Genomic DNA, 19134 nt, shown 5'->3' on the forward strand with positions numbered 1-19134 from the left:
TCTTCTAAATGTCAGTTTCTGACTGTTCATTGTTGCAACATAGTACAATGGCCCTTTGTAGCTGATCTTGTGCCCCACGATCTTGCTAAGCTCATTAAGTAGCTCTACCAGTGTTTTTGTAGGATGTGTTAGATTTCTCCACATAGATGACCACGTCCTTGGTGAATAGACAGCTCTGCAATGCTTCATCGCCGATCTGTCCCCCTCCCCCTGCTTCCTCCTCCCTCCGCCGTGTCCGACGGCCTGTGGAGCCCCGGGTCCTCCGAGTGGAGGGGGCGGGGGCCGTGGCCGGGCTCACGTGGACTCAGTCACCTGGGAAAATGGTCCAGCTGGTCAGTCAGAACCTGAGGGGCTTCTCGGTGGACACAGGGAGTTTGGGCACTGGCGGCACCGAGCCGCCCACAGCCGACAAACTGGCCGCATCTTGGCCGGAGCCTGGCTCTGAAGCCCGGGCCAGGGTGCAGGGGCCGAGCTCAGCCGAGGCCCGCGGCGCCCACCGCACCCCACACCCCCAGACCCCAGGACAAAGGAGAGGCGAGACGGCAGGAGGTGGAATTGCTTTTATTGGGGTGGGCGCAGCCGGCCCGCCCGTGGTCAGGTTAGTGTTCTGCCCCGAGGCAGCCGAAGCCTGGCCCTCCCCCGCCGCCCACCCGGTTAGTGGAACATGCAAAGCTCAGTCAGAGGGTGTGGGGTGGGGGAGCCCCGGGGCCAGGGCTGGGTGAGCAGGAGGGGGGCCGGCTGGGCTGCGGGGTCAGCGCACACAGTCCATCCGGCCCGGGCCCCGTGAGGGCTGCGCTCCGGAGAGACGGGCAGGCGGGCGGGCAGCACCCTAGGCAGGACTCAGGCCCCAGGAGCCACGGGTCCCCAAGAAAAGAGCCCGCACAATCCCAGCCGTGCCGGCCAGGGCCAGGCCCCAGGTGACCGGGGAAGGGGCCGTCTCACCCAAGCTGGGCCCTCGGGGCCGGGGGTGGGAGGAGGACACAGAAGGCACTTACTAGGAGCAGAGGCTGAAGGCAGAAGCCAGCGCCTGGGGTCTCAGGAGAGTGTCGGGGTCAGGGGCTGGGGGCAGAGCCCGGCCAGCTGGCCCTGCAGGCGGCACCCTCATCTTCCCGTGGGGAAGGGGCTGCTCTGGATTCGAGAGACGGTGACACGGGACCCGCGCCCTCCCCCCAAGGCCTGTGAGCCAGAAGAGAAAACTTCAGACCTGGGGGCCTGCCCCGAGCAGCCAGGACTGGGGGCTGCTTGGTTGTTGAGCGGGGCCAGCCTACAGGGTGGGGGGACCTCACCCACAGAGAACCCCTGGGGAGACAGGAGGGCTGGGTTGGGGGCCTGCTCTGGGCCCTGCAAGGCACCTGGCTGTGGTGAGTGGCAGGTAGAGGGGGTGAGGGGGTCGGCGGGGCCAGGCCAGCCCTGTCCCCCCGAGACACAGGGCGGCCGGGACGGCACGCCGGGCACACGTCAGTCGGGTCTTTTTGGTTAAACTTGAGGCACCGCTCGGGAGGAAGACACCTTTAAATGTGAGAGGAGGAGGGACGGGCGGCTGGCGGGGGGCCTGGCCACATGCAGAGCGGGGGGGCAGGGGGCGGGCGGGCTCAGGCCGAGGTGGACTCGGGGCCCCCCAGGGAGGGCGAGGGCCCCGAGGTGTAGCGGCGGCCGTAGCCGGAGGAGGAGTAGGAGGAGGAGGAGAAGGTCATGGAGAAGCCGGAGCCCGTGGCGTCGAAGCTGCCCCGGCGGGAGCCGGCCCGGGAGCCGGTGCGGGAGCCGGTGCGGGAGCCGGCCGTGGAGCCGGAGCCGCTGACGCTGTAGGGGCTGTAGTAGCCTTTGCTGGACTGGGCGGCCGCCTCCAGCAGCCGCAGGCCCGTGCCCTCCTCCACCATGCTGCGGTCCAGCGCGTCCTTGTAGGAGATCTTGAGCTTGGTCTTGGGGCAGGTGAGGTACTTGGCGTAGGCGCCCACGTCCCGCAGCTTCTGGGCCGTGCGGGCGTCCACCGTGCCGCGCTGCAGCGCCTCGTCCAGGGGCACGCGGCCGGGCGCGTCGGGCTCGATGAGGCCGCCCGTCAGGTACTGCACCTCCAGGAAGCGCTGGCCGGCCTCGTAGTACAGCCAGCCCTTCTTCAGCGCCTGGGCCGCCGACATCTTGGTCTTGGTGCGCGGGTCCTCGAAGCCGTGGAAGGCCTTCTGGGCCAGGTTGATGCGGTCCACCATGACCTTGTCCACCAGGCCCCGGCCCACGGCGTCGGCCACGGGGAAGCGCTCGCCGGTGCCGGGGTCGATGATGCCGCCCGTGCAGGCTTGGGCCTCCAGCAGCCGCTGCCCCGTGATGTTGTCCACCAGGTTGCGGTGCATGGCCTCGGTGATGGACACCTTCTCCAGCGTCTCCGTGTCCAGGATGCCGGCCACGGGGCCCGTCTCCTCGGTGGGGTCGGACCAGGAGGCCAGCTGCGCCCGGGAGGCGGCCGGGCTGATGGGGTAGGAGGAAGACGAGCCCACGGAGGACGAGCGGGAGCGGAAGCCGCCGGCGTTGCCCGAGAGCATGTCGGCGAACTCGGCGATGGAGAGCGTGCCGGCGCGGTACTGGTCCAGCACGGAGCGGTCGATGAGGCTCTTGGCGATGGCCTCGTCGATGTCGTACTGGCGGCCGGAGCGGCGGTCGATGATCATGGACTTGACCACGCCGTCCGAGGACGAGATGGTGATCTCCTCCCACTCGCACTCCTGCTCCGACAGCTCCAGGTAGGTCTGGTGGTCGATGAGGCCCTTGCGGTAGGCCTCGTTCACCGACATCTCCTTGCCCGTCTCGGGGTCCACGATCACCACGCGGCGCTTGCGCACGGAGGACTTGGAGGACGTCTTGCGCTCGCGCTTCCTCTCCTTGAGCGGCAGCAGGCGCAGGCCCGTCTGCGGGTCGGCCACACAGCGCTCCATCAGCTGCAGGTACGTGAGGTTCTCCTCCGTGTTGGGGTCGAAGAAGCCCTTGGTGTCGTCGCTGGGGTCGCTTAGGATGGCGTTCATCTCCTCGTCGAAGAGGCCGCGCTGGTAGGCCACCTCCACGGGCAGCCGGTGGCTCTCCTCGGGGTCGATGATGCCGCCCGTGGCGATCTGGGCCTCCAGCAGGCGGATGCCGTGGTCCTTGAGGATCAGCCCCTTCTTCATGGCCTGGAAGAGCGAGATGAGCTTGCCCGAGTACGGGTCCTTGTAGCCGGTGACCGCCCGCTCGGCCGACAGCAGCTTGTCCTTGAACTCGGGGCCCACGATGCCCATGCGCACGGCCTCCTCCACGGTCAGCTTGAGCCCCTTGATGGGGTCGATGACGTAGCCCGTGGCCGCCTGGGCCTCCAGCAGCTCGAAGGCCGTGCCCGGCCGGATGATGCCCTTCTTCATGGCCTGGTAGACCGACAGCCGCTCCTTGGTGGCGTCCACCAGCACGCCGGCGATGCAGCTCGTGCCCTCCAGGAACTTCTGCAGCGTCTTGGTGACCTCCTCCACCGAGGCCAGGCCCTCCTGCAGCCGCCGCGCTGTGGCCTCGTCCATGACCCGCGAGCGCACCAGCTCCTCCACGGAGATCTGCTTGCGCAGCCCGCGGAAGGTCAGCTTGCGGGCGTCCGAGAGCGGCAGCAGCAGCTGGCCGGTGGTGTCGTCCGGGCGGCAGCGCCGGAGCAGCTGCGTGTAGCTGAGGCGTTCGTCCGTGGAGGGGTCCAGGTAGCTGCGCACCTCGCTGGGCTCCGACAGCCGGTCGTGCGTGTCCTTGTTGAGGTAGCCGCGCTGGTAGGCCACCTCCAGCGGCAGGTGGAAGCCCAGGCGCGGGTCCACGATGCCGCCCGTGGCCAGCTGGGCGTCCAGCAGCCGCAGGGCCTCCTCGGCGGGGATCAGGTCCTTCTTCATGGCCTGGAAGAGCGAGATGGGCTGCTCCGTGTAGGGGTCCCGGTAGCCGGTCACGGCCCGCTCGGCCGACAGCAGCCGGTCGTGCAGCTCGGGGCCCACCAGCCCCTTCCGCACGGCCTCGTCCACCGTCAGCCGCTCGCCCTTGACGGGGTCCAGCAGGAAGCCCGTGGCCGCCTGGGCCTCCAGCAGCAGGCGGGCCACCTCGGCGCTCAGCAGCCCCTTCTTGAGGGCCTGGTAGACGGTCAGCGTCTGCTGGGAGCCGGGCAGGTACACGCCGGCCACGCAGCCTGTGCCGTACAGGAAGTGCCAGGCGTCCTCGGCCTCCAGCACCTCCCGCAGGCTCTTGGCGCCCTCCTGCAGCCGCCGGCAGGCCTCGCGGGAGATGATGCGCGCCTCCAGCAGGTCCTCGGCCGTGAGGCGGCGGCGCACGTAGTCGTAGGACGCCAGGTTCTGCTGGCGCACGATCTCCGTCTTCTCGATGATCTCGATGATGATGATGATCATGCGCTCCTTGGTCACCCGGCCGGCCTGGAAGTCGGCCATCAGCCGGGCGCGCTGGTCCTCGGGGATGAGGTTCGACTGCATCACCTCCCACAGCGACATGGTGGAGCCGCCGGAGCCGCCGGCACCGCCGCCCGCGCTCGCCGGGATCTCGATCTGCGTCTCCTCGAAGGCCTTCCGCGTCTCCTCCTCCGTGTACACCTGCGTGGTCTCCACCACCTCCACCTTCTCCGCCCCCTTCAGCGGCAGCAGGCGCAGCCCGGTCTCGGGGTCGCGCACACAGCGCTCCAGCAGCTGCAGGTACGTGAGGTTCTCGTGCGTGTTGGGGTCGAAGAAGCCCTTGGTGTCGTCACTGGGGTCGGCCAGCACGCGGTTCATCTCCTCGTCGAAGTAGCCGCGCTGGTAGGCCACGTGCACGGGGAGGCGGTGGCTGTGCACGGGGTCGATGATGCCGCCCGTGGCGATCTGGGCCTCCAGCAGGCGGATGCCGTGGTCCCGGAGCACCAGGCCCTTCTGCATGGCCTGGAAGAGGGAGATGGTGCTGCCCGAGTACGGGTCCTTGTAGCCCGTCACAGCCTTCTCGGCCGACAGCAGCTTCTCGTGCAGCTCGGGGCCCACCACGCCGGCCTTCACCGCCTCGTGCACGTACAGCCGCTGGTTGCGCACGGGGTCCACCAGGAAGCCGGTGGCCGCCTGGGCCTCGAGCAGCAGCGTGGCCGTGCTGGGCCGGAGGAGGCCGCGCCGCATGGCCTCATAGATGGTCACCTTCTCCCGGGTGTCCTCCAGGAACACGCCCGCGAGGCAGCCGCTGCCCTGCAGGAGCGTCCGCACCGACTCCACCTCCGACAGGTCCTTGACCGACGTCTTGCCGTCCTGGAGCTGCTGGAACTGGGCCTGGCTGAGGACGCCGGAGGCCAGCAGCTCGCCGGCCGGCACGGGGGCGCGGAGGCCGCTGAAGGAGAGCCGCTCCCTCCGCGTCGTCTCCACCTCCTCCACGATGGTGATGACGATCTTGAGGATCTTCTCCACCGTGACCTTGCCCGTGCGGAACTGCTGCAGCAGCTCCCGCCGCTGCTCCTCCGTGAAGTACTCGGAGTGGATCAGCTCCCACACGCTCACCGCCCGGCCCTGGAAGCTGCCGGCCGGCACCTCCACCGTGGCCTTCTGGAAGGCCTCGCGGGCCTGCAGCTCCGAGTAGCGCTCCTCCTGCCGGGCCCGGGCGGCCTGCTCCGACAGCGGCAGCAGGCTCAGGCCGGTCAGCGGGTCCGGCCGGCACTGCTGCTGCAGCTGGCCGTAGGTGACCGGCTCCCGCGTCCGGGGGTCCACGTAGGTCTTGGCCTCGTCCCGGGGCGCCTTCAGGGCCTTGCGGGTGTCCTTGTCCAGGAAGCCCCGGGCGTAGGCCACGTCCAGGGGCACGCGGTGGCTCCTGGCCGGGTCCACGATGCCGCCCGTGGACAGCTGGGCGTCCAGCAGCCGGAGGCCCTGCTCCCGGGGGAGGAGGCCCTTCTTCAGGGCCTGGAACAGGGAGACGCTCTGGCCCGAGTACGGGTCCTTGTAGCCCGTCACGGCCTTCTCGGCCGACAGCAGCTTCTCGTGCAGCTCGGGGCCCACCAGGCCGGCCTTCACCGCCTCGTCCACGGTCAGCCGGGCGCTGGTGGCGGGGTCGACGACGTGGCCGGTGCCAGCCTGGGCCTCCAGCAGGGCCACGGCCACCTCCGGCGGCAGCAGCTCCCTCTTCAGGGCCTCGTAGAGGCTCAGCTTCTGCCCGGCTTCCTCCAGCCACACGCCCGCGATGACGTCGCTGCCCCGCAGGGCCTGCCGCACAGCGTCCAGCTCTGCGACCTCGCGCACCGAGCGCTCGCCCTGCTGCAGCTGGCGGAGCAGCTCGCGGTTGATGACCCGGCTCTCCAGCAGCTCGGCAGCGGGCACCAGGGCGCGCAGGCCCTCGAAGCACAGCTGCCCCTTCTGCTCGTGCTCCTCCACCACGGTGATGATGATCTTGATGATCTTCTCCACGGTGACCTTGCCCGTGCGGAACTGGCGCAGCAGGTCCCGCCGCTGCTCCGCCGTGAAGTACTCGGAGTTGATGATCTCCCAGATGGTCACCGTGCGGCCCTGGAAGCTGCCGAACGGCGCCGAGATGGTGGCCTTCTTGAACACGTCCCGGGCCTCCGAGTCCGTGTAGACCAGCTCGCCGCCCCTGGCGGCCCGGTCGGTGAGCGGCAGCAGGCGCAGGCCGGTCTCGGGGTCCTCCACACAGCGCTCCAGCAGCTGCAGGTACGTGAGGTTCTCGTGCGTGTTGGGGTCGAAGAAGCCCTTGGTGTCGTCACTGGGGTCGGCCAGCACGCGGTTCATCTCCTCGTCGAAGTAGCCGTTCTTGTAGGCCACGTCCACGGGCACGCGGTGGCTGTGCACGGGGTCGATGATGCCGCCCGTGGCGATCTGGGCCTCCAGCAGGCGGATGCCGTGGTCCCGCACGATCAGGTCTTTCTTCATGGCCTGGAAGAGGGAGATCTGCTCCCCGGTGTAGGGGTCCTTGTAGCCGGTGACCGCCCGCTCGGCCGACAGCAGCTTGTGGTGCAGCTCGGGGCCCACCAGGCCCGCGGCCACGGCCTCGTCCACGGACAGCCGCCGGTTGCGCACGGGGTCCAGCAGGAAGCCCGAGGCGGCCTGGGCCTCCAGCAGGATGAGGGCGGTGCCGGGGCTCAGCAGCTGCCGCTGCAGGGCGGCGTACACACTCAGCTTCTCCCGGCCCGGCTCCAGCAGCAGCCCCGCGATGCTGCTGCCGCCCTGCAGGTAGCGGCGCACATCCTCTCGCTGCGCCAGCTCGGCCACCGTGGTGCGGCCCTGCTCCAGCCGCTGCAGCTCCTCGGGCCGCAGGATGCCCACGTCCCGCAGCCGCTGGGCCGGCACCTTCCGCCGCAGCCCGTCGAAGGCGAACTCGGGCTCCGCCTCCGCGGCCGGCCCGTCGGGGGCGTCCCGGCCGTTGGGCAGGGTCTTGGCGGCCGCGGCCTGCGCGGCGGCGACCTCCTCGGAGTGGGCCAGCGCGGCCCGGTGCTCCTCCTCCAGCCGCTGCAGCCGCTCCCGCAGCCGCTGGTTCTCCTCGGCCAGCAGCTTCTCCTGCGCCTGCCGCTGCTGCTCCAGGCGCTGCAGCTCCTCCTGCTTGAGCCGCACGCCCTCCTCGGCCTCCCGCTGCCGCCACCGCGCCTCCTCCATGCTGGCCACCAGCTGCTGCTTCTCCTGCTCCATCTGCCGCTGCTGCCGCTGCTGCTCCTCCCGCAGCATCTTCGCCTTGGCCACCTCGTCCTGGAACAGCCGCTCCAGCTTGGCCTTCTCCTGCTCGATGAGGTGCTCCCGCTGCAGCAGGCTGTCCTTCTCCGACAGGAAGCTCTGCTGCAGGGCCTGCGTCTCCTGCAGCAGCTGCTCCTGCGTGACCGTCTGCATCTGCGGAGGGGGAGGGCGGTCAGGGACCTCGGCCCAGGGCGCCCTCCCGCCCGCCCCGCCCCACCCTGCCCGCCCCTGAGCGCAGGGCCCGGTACCTCCTCCGACTTGAGCTGGAGTAACCTGGCCTCCTGCTTGAGCTTCTCCTTCTCGCGCTCCAGCTCGGCGATCGCCTCCCGCAGGCGCTCGGCGTCCTGGTCGCTCTGCTGCCGCTGGATCTCCAGCGTCTGCGCCAGGGTCACCTTCTCCTGCGTGGCGAGCTCCGTGCGGTGCAGCTTCTCGCCGATCTCCTCCGCCTGCTTCCGGAAGCGCTGGGCGTCCTCTTCCGCGCGCGCCTGCGCCCGGCTCATCTCGGCCACGCGCAGCTTCAGGCGCTCGGCCTCGGCGCTCATCTCCAGCTGCCGCTGCCGCTCGGCCTCCAGGGTCCGCTGGAAGCCCTGCGTCTCCTGCGCCAGCTGCTGCTCCATCTGCGCCTTGTCCTCCTGCAGGCGGCGGGCCTGCTCCTGCGCCAGCTCCTTCTGCTGCTGCAGCAGCTCCGCCTCGGCCTTGAGCCGCGTGGCCTCCTGCACCGCCTGCATCTTCTCCTTGAGCATCTTCTCGGCCAGCGCCCGCTGCTGCGCCAGGTCCTCCTCCGCCAGCTGCCGCAGCCGCGCCGCCTCCTGGGCCGCCACGCTCAGCCGCGCCGCCTCCTCCGCCACCTGCTTCATCTTCTCCGCCTCCTCCTCCAGGAAGCGCTGCGTGTTGTCCTTGTCGCGCAGGATGAGCGCGCGGTTCTCGGCCTCGATGCGCGCCTTGAGCTTGCCCAGCTCCTCCATCTGCACGCGCACCGAGAAGAGCTCCTCCTCCACCTGGCTGCGCTGGCGCGCCGCCTCCGTCACCTCCGCCTTCAGCCGCTGCAGCTCCTCGTCCAGGATGCCCTTCTGATGGTCCGTCTCCTCCAGCTGCAGCCGCAGGGTCGTCAGCTCCTGCTCCACCTGCGCCTTCTGCCGCAGCGTCTGCTCCGCGAACTTCTTGTGCTTCTCCATCTCCGCGTCGGCCGCCTGCTTCTGCCGCAGGGCCGCCTGCTCCGCCTGCGCGCGCCGCTTCGCCTCCTGCTCCGCCTCCTTCCGCAGCTTCTCCGCGGCGGCCTGCGCCTGCGCCCGGGCCTGCGCCTCCTGCTCCGCCGACTGCTTCAGCCGCTCCGCCTCCTCCACCTGCATGCGCGACTGCGCGGCTTCCCGCTCGGCCTGCTCCCGCGCCTCCTCGGCCTCTTCGGCGGCCCGCCGGGCGGCCTCCGCCTCGCCGCGCAGCCGCTCCAGCACGCTCTGCTCCTGCTGCAGGGTCTGCTGCAGCTCCTGCTCCTTCTGCTGCACCGCGAACACGTGCGCCTTCTCCTCCGCCTGCAGCCGCTTCTGCGCCGCGTCCTGGGCCAGCTGCAGCTGCCGCGCCGACTCCTGCTCCGCGCGCTCCCGCAGGCGCCGCGCCTCCTCCACCTTGGCCTTGAGCCGCTCCACTTCCTCCAGCGCCGCTTTCCGCTGCCGCGCCGCCTCCTCCTCGGCCGCCAGGCTCTTCTGCACGCGCTCCTCCGCCTCCCGGCGCCGCTGCTCCTCCTCGGCCGCCAGCTGCCGCTGCCGCGCGGCCTCCAGCTCGGCCTGCTCCTTGCTGCGCAGCGTGTCCTCCGCGTTGCTGCGGATGCGCACCAGCTCCAGCTCCAGCTCCGCCTTGCCGGCGGCCGCGCGCTCGAAGCTGGACTTCAGGGCCAGGATCTCCTCCTCCACCTGCCTCCGCTGCCGCAGCGTGTCCTCCACCAGCCCCTTCTGCCGCTCCAGCTCGCTCTCCGAGGCCTTGCGCAGCTGCGCCAGCCGCTCCTCGATGTCCGCCTTGTGCTGGGCCGCCTGCTCCTCCAGCCGCCGCCGGTGGAAGGCCTCGTCCTCCGCCAGCCGCCGCAGGCGCTCGTTTTCCGCCTCCTTCTCCTTCAGCGCGATCTCCGCCTCCGTCTTGAGCCGCGTGGCCTCGGTGATGGTGGTCAGCTTCTCAGCGAGCACCCGCTCCGCCTCCGCCCGCTGCCGCGCAGCGTCTTCCTCCGCCAGCTGCCGCTGCCGCTTGGCCTCCTCCGCCAGGGCGCGCAGGCGGGCGGCCTCCTCCGCCAACTCCCGGAAGCGCCCGGCCTCAGCTTCCAGCCTCTGCTTCGACTTCTCGCTGGTGGAGCGCGACTCCTCCTCGGCGCGGGCCTTGCTGGCCAGCAGCACCTCCATCTCTGCGCGAACCTTGGCCAGCTCGGCCTCCAGCTCCAGGCGCTTCTGCTTGGCTTCGGCGGCCTCGCGCTGCAGCCGCCCCAGCTCCTCCTCCAGCAGCAGCCGCTGCTGCTCCCCCTGCTCTGTCTCCGCCCGCAGCCGGATAAGCTCTTGCTCCGCGGCCAGGCGCTGCTGGGCCGTGCCCTCCGCCAGCTGCCGCTGCTTCTCCAGCTCCTGCTCGGCCAGCTCCCGCTGCCGCACCGCCTGCTCCTCCGCCTTGCCCCGCCGCCGCGCCTCGCGCTCGGCCTCCTCCTTCTGCTTCTCCGCCTCGGCCTGCGCCAGGCTCTTCTGCTGCGCCACCTCCTCCGCCTGCAGCCGCAGCCGCAGCGCCTCGTTGGCCTTCAGCTGCCAGCGCTCCAGCTCCCTCTCGGCCTCCTCCCGGGCGCGCTCCGCCTCGGCCTGTTGCTGTGCGTGCCGCTCCGCCTCCTCGCGCAGCTGCGTGACGGTGACGTGCTCCTCCTGGAGGGTGCGCTCCAGCAGGGCCGTCTTCTCCGCGAAGGAGGCGCGCTTGCTCTGCAGTTCCGCCGCGGCGCTGCGCTGGGCCGTCTCCAGGGCCACCTGCACCTGGCGGGCCCGCTCGGCCTCCGCCTGCCGCAGGCGGCGGTCCGCCTCCTCCGCCTGCAGCCGCAGCTCCTCCAGCGCCTGCAGTGCCCGCTGCTTCTCCCGGGCGGCCTCCGCCTCGGCCTTCACGCGCAGGGCCAGCTCGGCCTCCGCCTGCTTCTTGCGCTGAGCCTCCTCCTGCACCTGCCGCCGCAGGCGCTCCGCCTCCTCCTGCGCCTGTCGCTTCTGCGCCTCGGCCTCCTCGGCGCGGGCCCGCAGGGCCTGGAGCTCGCCCTCGGCCCCGCCGCGCTGGCGCTCCGTGGTCTCCAGCTGCAGGCGCACCACGCGGATCTCCTCCTCGATGCGCACACGGCTGCGCTCCGCCTCCTCCGCCTGCCGGGCCTTGGCCTGGATCTCGGCCTCCGAGCTCTGCCGCAGCTGCTGCAGCTCCTCCTGGATGCTGCGCTTCTGCTGCTGCGCATCCACCGCGGCCTCCTCGCGCCGCACCACCTCCTCCTGCATGCGCCGCTGCAGCTCCTGGGCCTCCCGCTCGGCCTGCGCCTTGGCCTGCGCGTGCGTCTCCGCCAGCTGCCGCTGCTGCTCCAGCGCGGCCTCCACCTCGGCCAGGCGCTCCCGCTCCTCTGCCCGCTGCTGCTCGGCCAGCCTCTGTGGCCGCGGCAGAGAGAGGAAGAGAACCAGAGAGACAGTGAGTGCGGCCCGGCGCGCAGGGGGCACGGCACCACCAGTCCACGCGGACAGCACGGTGGGGGTCAGGGAGACAGGTCACAGCCCGGCGCGGAGGGAGCGTGCACCCGCCCGGCACACAGGGCAGCGAGCGCAGCTGGCACGGTGCTCACCGGCCCCGGGAGGAGGCGCAGGCACGGCCCTCTTCCCTCAGACAAGCGGCGAGACAGGCGAGGAGAGAGAGCAAAGCAGAGGCTCGCAGGCCCCGAGCCGCACACCATCAGCCCTGCCCGAGCACGTGAGCGCAGGACCCGACCCCGAGGCGGCCGGCGGGACCCGGCGCAGACCGCCAGCTCAGGACGCGCACCCTGCGCTGAACAGAGGAGGCTGCAGGTGGGCCACGGCGAGGCCGCCCGAGGAGCCAGAGAGCCGGTACCCCGCCTCACCAAGGACACCCGCCCTGCCCGCAGTCCAGCACCCCAGCACCCAGCTCTTCCAGAGCGGCAGCCGCGAGGAGCGAGAAGCGGCGACGTGGGCTCCCGAGGAGGAAGAACCCCAAGGAGAGCCGGTGGGGCAGCCCGTGGGGCAGGTGCAGACCAGAGGATGGGGAGGAGGAGGTGCCAGCCACCGTGGGGAGCAGGCCGAGCTCAGGGTGGGCATTGGTGGCATCAGGCAGCAGGAGTGGGGGGCCGAGGAAGTGATGAACCCGAGCTCTGGGCTGCGCCTGGGCAGCGGGAGCCCCGCCTTCCCGCCCTCCCCCCCCCCCCCGCAGACCCCCCCCCCGCGGCCCCGACCCCCGCTGTACCTCCTCCTCCTCCATGCGCCGCAGTGTCTCGCTTATGAACTTGATGTACTGACTCGTCAGCATGGTCAGCTCGCTGTAGCGTGTGCGCAGGTCCACATACTGGGGGCGGGAGGGGGGCAGCCAGTGTCAATCCCACCCCACCACGCCCCCAGCCACCCGGCCCCGCCCCCAGCCACCCGGCCACGCCCGCCGCCTCACCTCCTGGATGACGCTCTCAGACCCGGACTGGACCTTGGGCTTCTTGGCTGGAGAGGCCACGGGCTCCAGCTGCGCCTTGTATGTGATCAGCTGGAGCTCATAGTCCTGCGGGGAGACACGGGGAGGCACCGTGAGCTGCCGGCTCAGCCGTCCCGGCCCCACCAGCTAGGCCTGTGCCTGGGGCCACCCCTGAGGGCTTAGGCCCCAGGACCCAGCCTGGCTGAGATGGCAGGAAGCAAAAACCTCACTTTTGAAAAAAAGTTTTTTAAAATATATTTTTATTAATTTCATCAATGAGAGAATCATTGATTGGCTGCCTCCTGTATGCTCCACACCGGGGATGGAGCCTGCAACCCGGGCATGTGCCCTTGGCTAGAATCGAACCTGGGACCCTTCAGTCCACAGGCTACGCTCTACCCATTGAGCCAAACCGGCTAGGGCTTGAAAAAAAAAATTACCTTTAATTGATTTTAGGGAGGGAGAGAGAGACAGCAATGATAAGAGAGAATCATGAATCGGCTGCCTCCTGCACGCCCCCCACTGGGGTCAAGTCCGGAACCCGGGCCTATGGTCTTGACCAGCAATCGAACTGTGAGCTCCTAGTTCATAGGTCAGCGCTCAGCCGCTGAGCAGTGTGGCCGGACAGGAGCCTCACCTTGATGGCGTTGATGTACTGCTTGGCGAACCTCTGGCACTCCTCTACTTTCTCTCCGTGGCGCTCAACCTCCTCCAGCAGCGCCTGGGGGCGGAGCGGAGGTCAGCCCAGGCTCTGCCCCCCCCCCACCCCCCTCACACCCCCACCCCCGGCTCCAGCCACCCCGCCAGGCCCACCTTCTCCTGCCGCAGCTGCTCCCACACGGCCTGGCTGCTGGCCAGTGGCAGGGCCTGGATCTGCTCCTGCCGCTGCTTGGCGTCGCGCAGCCAGGCGCCCAGCGGGTCGGCGCTCTCCCGGTAGTACCGCAGCTGCCGGCCCAGCTGCTCCAGCTCCCGCTGCCGCATGTCGATCTGGGCCAGCACCGCCTGCCAGCGCTCCAGCAGCTGGGCCACCCGCTCCCGCCAGCGCTCCACCTCCACGTCCCGCTCGCCGTGCCGCTGCTGCAGCCGCTCCCCCACCTCCTGCGCCCCCCGCAGCTCATCCCGCAGGCCGTCGAACACCGGCTGCTGCGCCTCCGCCTGGGCCCGCAGCTTCTGTGGGGAGGAGGGTGTGCCGCGTCAGCCCGAGGCCCCGCCGCCGCCCGGCCGCCCGCCCGCCGCCCGGCGCGTCGGAGGCGGTACCTTGAGCGTGGCCTTGGTGGCCTCCAGCTCCGGGAGGGTGGCGGGCACGGCCTGGGCCTCCTTGAGCTGCTCCTCGTGGCGCCGGAGCACGTCCTCGGCCCCCTGCGTGCTGCGGATCACCAGGCTGATGGTCTTGAGCCTGGGGAGAGAGGCCGGAGCTGGGTGGGCCGGCTCCGGGAGGACCTCGGGCCCGGTGCCGGCGTGGCGATGGAGGCGTGCTGGCCGGACACGGAGCTCACTCGGGCCTGGGAGCGCTCAGCTTCCCGCCCAGGCGGGGGAGGGACCTGTGGGCCTCGGGGGTAACGCCCGGCGGCTGTGGGCCTCGGGGGTAACACTGGGCCGGCTGTGGGCCTCGGGGGTAACGCTGGCCCGCTGTGGGCCTTGGGGGTAACGCCCGGCGGCTGTGGGCCTGGGGGGGGGTAACGCCCGGCGGCTGTGGGCCTCGTGGGGGGGTAACGCCCGGCGGCTGTGGGCCTGGGGGGGGGGGTAACGCCTGGCGGCTGTGGGCCTGGGGGGGGGTAACGCCCGGCGGCTGTGGGCCTGGGGGGGGGGTAACGCCTGGCGGCTGTGGGCCTGGGGGGGGGGTAACGCCCGGCGGCTGTGGGCCTGGGGGGGGGGTAACGCCTGGCGGCTGTGGGCCTCGTGGGGGGGGTAACGCCCGGCGGCTGTGGGCCTGGGGGGGGGGAACGCCCGGCGGCTGTGGGCCTCGTGGGGGGGTAACGCCCGGCGGCTGTGGGCCTCGGGGGTAACGCCCGGCCAGCGCGGCTCAGGGGTGAGTGTTGGCCTAGGTACCAGGAGGTCACAGCTCAATTCCGTTCAGGGCTCAGGCCCGGGTTACGGGCTCCATCCCAGGTGTGGGGCATGTGGGAGGCGGCCGATCAATGATTCTCTCTCATCACTGATGTTTCTATCTTCTCCCTCTCCCTTCCTCTCTGAAGTCAATAAAAACATAAAATAAAAAGAAAACGTGGTGAAAGGTTGCCACCATGTCAAAGGGAACCAGGACAGGGGACCCGGGCGGGTCTGGGGGGGGGGGTCCGAGATGCGATGGGGCAGAGGAGGGGGCATCTGAGGTGCGATGGGGGAGGGGTCCTCTCTACCCCAGTGAAGGAGAAGCAGTGAGCCCCGGTGTGCAGGCTGATGAGCCAGAGGCACGGGGGCGGGGGGGGGGGGGGCAGGACGTTGGAGGCAGGTGCAGGTCCCTCATCACGACCTCGGCATGGCCCCTCCCACATCCACAGCCCCATGCCCTGCTCACCCGCCCCCTGCCACCCCGAGGAGCGCTGGAGGTGGCTGGCACCCCCAACCCTCACCTGCCCAGGGTCACCTCCCCCGGGGCCCTCCTCACCCTCCTGGGCTCCCTCTGCCCATCCCCGTCCACACGTTCCTCAGACACCCATCTGCTGACATCACACGGGGGGGGGACCCCCGAGTCCTCACTCCCACAGCCCCCACCTCCGGGAGCCACCTCCTAGCCCGGGTCCAGTCATCAGGAAGTCCCGCCTTCCAGGCACAGGGCTGAACCCCTCTCCACATCCATGCCCCCCACCTTGGTCCACAACCACCACCTCTTTTTTTGTTTGTTTATCCCCATCCAGGGATGTTTCCCATTGATTTTAGAGAGAGTGGACGAGAGGGAGAGAGAAACATCCATGTGATAGAAACACAGAGATAGGGTGCCTGCTGCACACGTTCCGACGGGTCCAGACCAGGAGGAGCCTGCAGCCAAGCACCATGCCCTTGACCGGAATCGAACCCAGGACCCTTCAGTCCATAGGCCGACCCTCTAACCACTAAGCCACACTGGCCAGGGCCACACCCACCGCCCCCTGAGCACCCCCCCCACAGACCCCCACCGCCAGCCTGTCCTCCCCACGGGGGGTCCTCTGCTCAGCGCCCTCCCGCGGCCGGGCCTCCCCCCTGCTCGGCGCCCTCCCGCGGCCGGGCCTCCCCCCTGCTCGGCGCCCTCCGGCGGCCGGGCCTCCCCTCTGCTCGGCGCCCTCCCGCGGCCGGGCCTCCCCTCTGCTCAGCGCCCTCCCGCGGCCGGGCCTCCCCTCTGCTCAGCGCCCTCCCGCGGCCGGCACACTCACTTCTCCAGGTAGATGGCGGAGAGGCTGCGGACCTGCTCCAGCTTGCCCAGGGTCAGCTCCAGCTCCGAGCGCAGCGTGGGCGCGGCCGGGGAGGGCTCGGGCAGGGCCAGCACCTTCTCCGCCTCCTCGGAGAGCCGGGCCACGCCCTTGCCCAGCCCTTCCACCTCCGCCTGTGCTTTCTGAGAGAGCGAGGAGAGGGGGAGCTGAGCATGGCCGGGGAGGGAGGGGAGGGGAGGGAGGGGGCGGGCGGGCGGGGCGGGCGCCTGCCTGCTGCTCGGCGATGCGCTGGGCGCACTCCCGCGCCGGCTCCTTGTCCAGCGGCAGCCGCAGGCGGTGCACGGTGCGCGTCTCGCAGGCCTCCAGCTGCAGCCGGATGTCCTTGAGCTCCGAGATGCAGCGCTGACAGCGGGACTCCTCCTGCTCACCTGGGGGCGCGGGCTGCTCAGACGCCGCCCACCTGTCCACCCAGGCCACAAGCCCACCCGCCTGCCCGCCCGCAGGCTCAGGCCACAAGCCCCCCGCCCGCCCGCCGGCTCAGGCCACCAGCCTACCCTGCTCCAGGCTCTGCAGCAGCTGCTGGTAGTGGCGGCTGCAGGAGCCGTACTCGCGCTCGGCCTGCAGCCGGTCCTCGGGCCCGAAGCTGCCGGCGTCCTGGCTGTCGCGCAGGAAGGCCTGGTAGTGCAGCTCCAGGTTGCGCAGGGCCTGGCGCTGCTCCTCGGGCTTCAGCGTGCGGAACTGGGGGGAGGGGGGCACGGGGAGCTGAGCACACGGCCGGCCCGCCCGGCAGAAGCCCCCGCCACGCCCGGGGCCCGGCCTACCGTGACCAGGGACCAGGAGCGGATGAGCTGCAGGTCGCGGCTGAGGCTCTGCCACGCCAGGAGGCTCTTCATGTCCACGTGCAGCTGGTGCCACAGCGTGACCAGCGCCTGGTGCTGGGCCTCCAGCCTGGCAGGTCAGGGGAGCGGTCAGCAGCGCCAGGCACCCCCACCCCGCCGCCCGCCCCGGCGGCCAGACCGGGCCTCCCACCCCCCACCCAGCCACCCGCCCCCCTCCCCCGCCGCCCGTCCCCATGGCCAGACCGGGCCACCCATCCCCCACCCCCGCCGCCTGCCCCCCACCCCTGCCGCCCACCCCGGCGGCCAGACCGGGCCTCCCACCCCCCACCCAGCCTCCCACCCTCCACTCCGCCGCCCGCCCCCCACCCAGCCACCCGCCCCCGCGGCCAGACCGGGCCACCCACCTGGCGACGGCCTCCTGGGCCTCGGGGTTGGGCGGGGGCACGAGGAAGCACACGGAGGGCACGGCGGCCTCGGAGCCGGCGCTGCTGGCCACCTTCCAGTGGTTCGGCTGCACCGGGCCCACCAGCTGGCACTGGTCCCCCTTGTGCACGGTCACCTGGGGCAGCGGAGCGGTCAGTGCGGCCCCGCCCGGCCCCGGGCCCCGCCCGCACCCTCCACGGCCGCCAGCCCAGCGCACCTCCACCTGCTTGTAGTCGCACACGGCCAGCAGCGGCACTCGGCCGCGCACGGGGTGGGCCGGGTTGCGGGGCTTCAGCTGCACGATGGCCTTGGCGCGCTTGGCGAGGCCGGACAGGTGCCCCCGGTACTCGGTCAGCTGGTCCTTCTCGTCCTGCGGGGAGGGGCCGTCACGCCGCGTCCAGGCAGCAAGTGCCCAGGGGACCGTCCGTGAGGCCCCCCCCGCCCCGTGCAAGGAGCCGGCACGCTGGGCACGCCACCCGAGGCCAGGGGGCCTTCCACGGCCCAGGAGGGCGCCGGGCACGTGGAAACGGGACACGGGGCCGAGGCAGGTCCCCAGCGTGGCCTCCCCGGCTCCTTCACTCCTCGCCAGCGCCGACCCCAGGCCACAGGCTGCCCCTCCAGGGACGGCCCAGCTGCACTCTGGTCCCCAAGCAGCCCGTCTCCTCTCCCCTCTCCCTCCCCCTGCCCGTCACCCCCTCCCGTTCAGCCCTCCAGGGGGCCAGACCCACCCAGGACTGCCCAGGGCTCCCCCAGCCTCCACTGGGCCTCCCTCTGAGCACCGAGCCCAGCCAGCAGCTCCCTGCTTCTCTCTCCTCCGTCCCTCCCCCAGCACTGCCAAAGCCAGGCCTCCGGGCGCCCCACCCCAGCCCAGGGCATGCCGCCTCCGCCCGCCTCAGCCCCTCTCGCCAGCCCCTTCGGCACCAGCTGAGACGCCCGAGGGCCCGTGTCCGGGGAAAGGGCTGCAGCCCTCGCCCTGCCCGCCCCTCCCGGGCCGGCTCACCTGGGCGTCCTGCAGCAGGTCCTCCAGGCGTGTGACGGTGATGGAGCGGTCGCAGGTGTACTTCCTGCGCATGGTCTCCTGCAGCTTCCGCAGCTGCTCCTCCGCCTCCCGCACGTCTGAGAAGAACTGCAGGGAGGGGCCAGGCGGGCTCAGGGCGGACACGCACACCGCAGGGGTGGGGGGAGGGGGGCGGTGCAGGGCGGTGCAGGGCGGGGGGGGGCATGCCCCGGGGGGCCTAGGGCTCGGGGCACCCCGAGCGGGCAGCAGGCTCACCTGGAAGTAGGCCGTGTTCTCCTTCAGGTGCGCCTCCACGCAGCAGCACAGCTGCAGCATCCAGCTCCACTGGGTCTGCAGGGCCGCCTGGAAGGACTGCACACGGGCCCCTGTCAGCCTGCAGCCCCAGCCCTGGCCCTGCCGTCCTCCGACCTCACAGCCCCGTGCCCTCAGCCCCCATGCCCTCAGCCCCCGTGCCCTCAGCCCCGGTGCCCTCAGCCCCGTGCCCTCAGCCCCGGTGCCCGCAGCCCCGTCCCCCTCAGCCCCCGTCCCCCCTCAGCCCCCCATCCCCCCTCAGCCCGGTCCCCTCAGGCCCCCGTCCCCCCTCAGCCCCCATCCCCCCTCAGCCCCGTCCCCCCTCAGCCCGGTCCCCTCAGCCCCGTCCCCCCTCAGCCCAGTCCCCTCAGCCCCCCGTCCCCCCCTGCCCCGGTCCGGAGGCCCGTCCCCCGAGCCCCACCTCCACGGTGGGCCGAGCAGGGTGGTCCTCGCGCAGCAGCCGGTCCCCCGTGGTCTGGATCTCCTTGATCTTCTTCTCCTTCAGCTCCAGCTCACGCATCAGCGCCTGACAGTCGGGCAGCCGGTCTCAGGGACAGCGTCGGGCCACACCCGGTTTGCTGGCTCCCGCAGGGGGCTCCCCGGGGGGCCTGGACCTGCCTGCCCAGAGGGGCCCTCCTCGTGGGCCTGGAGCTGCCCGCCCGGCCAGCACCGAGGGGCCCTCCCCCGGGGCCTGGAGCTGACCGCCCGGCCAGCACCGAGGGGCCCTCCCCCGGGGCCTGGAGCTGACTGCCCGGCCAGCACCGAGGGGCCCTCCCCCGGGGCCTGGAGCTGACCGCCCGGCCAGCACCGAGGGGCCCTCCCCGGGGGCCTGGAGCTGACCACCCGGCCAGCACCGAGGGGCCCTCCCCGGGGGCCTG

General features: G+C 71.4%; 1 protein-coding gene across 8 annotated transcripts in view; it reads right to left on the minus strand.

The window, feature by feature from the left end:
- Nucleotides 1-545: 545 nt before the first annotated feature.
- The window catches only part of PLEC (plectin), a 66793-nt gene continuing 48204 nt past the window's right edge, over nucleotides 546-19134 (minus strand). For 7 of the 8 annotated variants that reach the window (XM_084907264.1, XM_084907268.1, XM_084907269.1 and 4 more), the window contains exons 17-32: nucleotides 18678-18782; nucleotides 18221-18316; nucleotides 17948-18073; nucleotides 17165-17317; nucleotides 16929-17083; nucleotides 16507-16633; nucleotides 16240-16423; nucleotides 15956-16113; nucleotides 15689-15867; nucleotides 13599-13737; nucleotides 13155-13511; nucleotides 12979-13062; nucleotides 12324-12428; nucleotides 12126-12224; nucleotides 7922-11302; nucleotides 546-7826 (exon numbers count right to left, since the gene is read on the minus strand). In XM_084907264.1, the coding sequence (XP_084763390.1) occupies nucleotides 1593-7826; nucleotides 7922-11302; nucleotides 12126-12224; nucleotides 12324-12428; nucleotides 12979-13062; nucleotides 13155-13511; nucleotides 13599-13737; nucleotides 15689-15867; nucleotides 15956-16113; nucleotides 16240-16423; nucleotides 16507-16633; nucleotides 16929-17083; nucleotides 17165-17317; nucleotides 17948-18073; nucleotides 18221-18316; nucleotides 18678-18782 (11682 nt within the window). In that variant the 3' untranslated portion in view covers nucleotides 546-1592. The remainder of the gene's footprint in view (nucleotides 7827-7921; nucleotides 11303-12125; nucleotides 12225-12323; nucleotides 12429-12978; nucleotides 13063-13154; nucleotides 13512-13598; nucleotides 13738-15688; nucleotides 15868-15955; nucleotides 16114-16239; nucleotides 16424-16506; nucleotides 16634-16928; nucleotides 17084-17164; nucleotides 17318-17947; nucleotides 18074-18220; nucleotides 18317-18677; nucleotides 18783-19134) is intronic. The other variant, XM_084907270.1, reaches the window with a different exon arrangement.

This window comes from Pipistrellus hanaki (assembly GCF_964339955.1).
Source record: "Pipistrellus hanaki genome assembly, contig: scaffold_41, whole genome shotgun sequence".
NCBI lineage: Eukaryota > Metazoa > Chordata > Mammalia > Chiroptera > Vespertilionidae > Pipistrellus > Pipistrellus hanaki.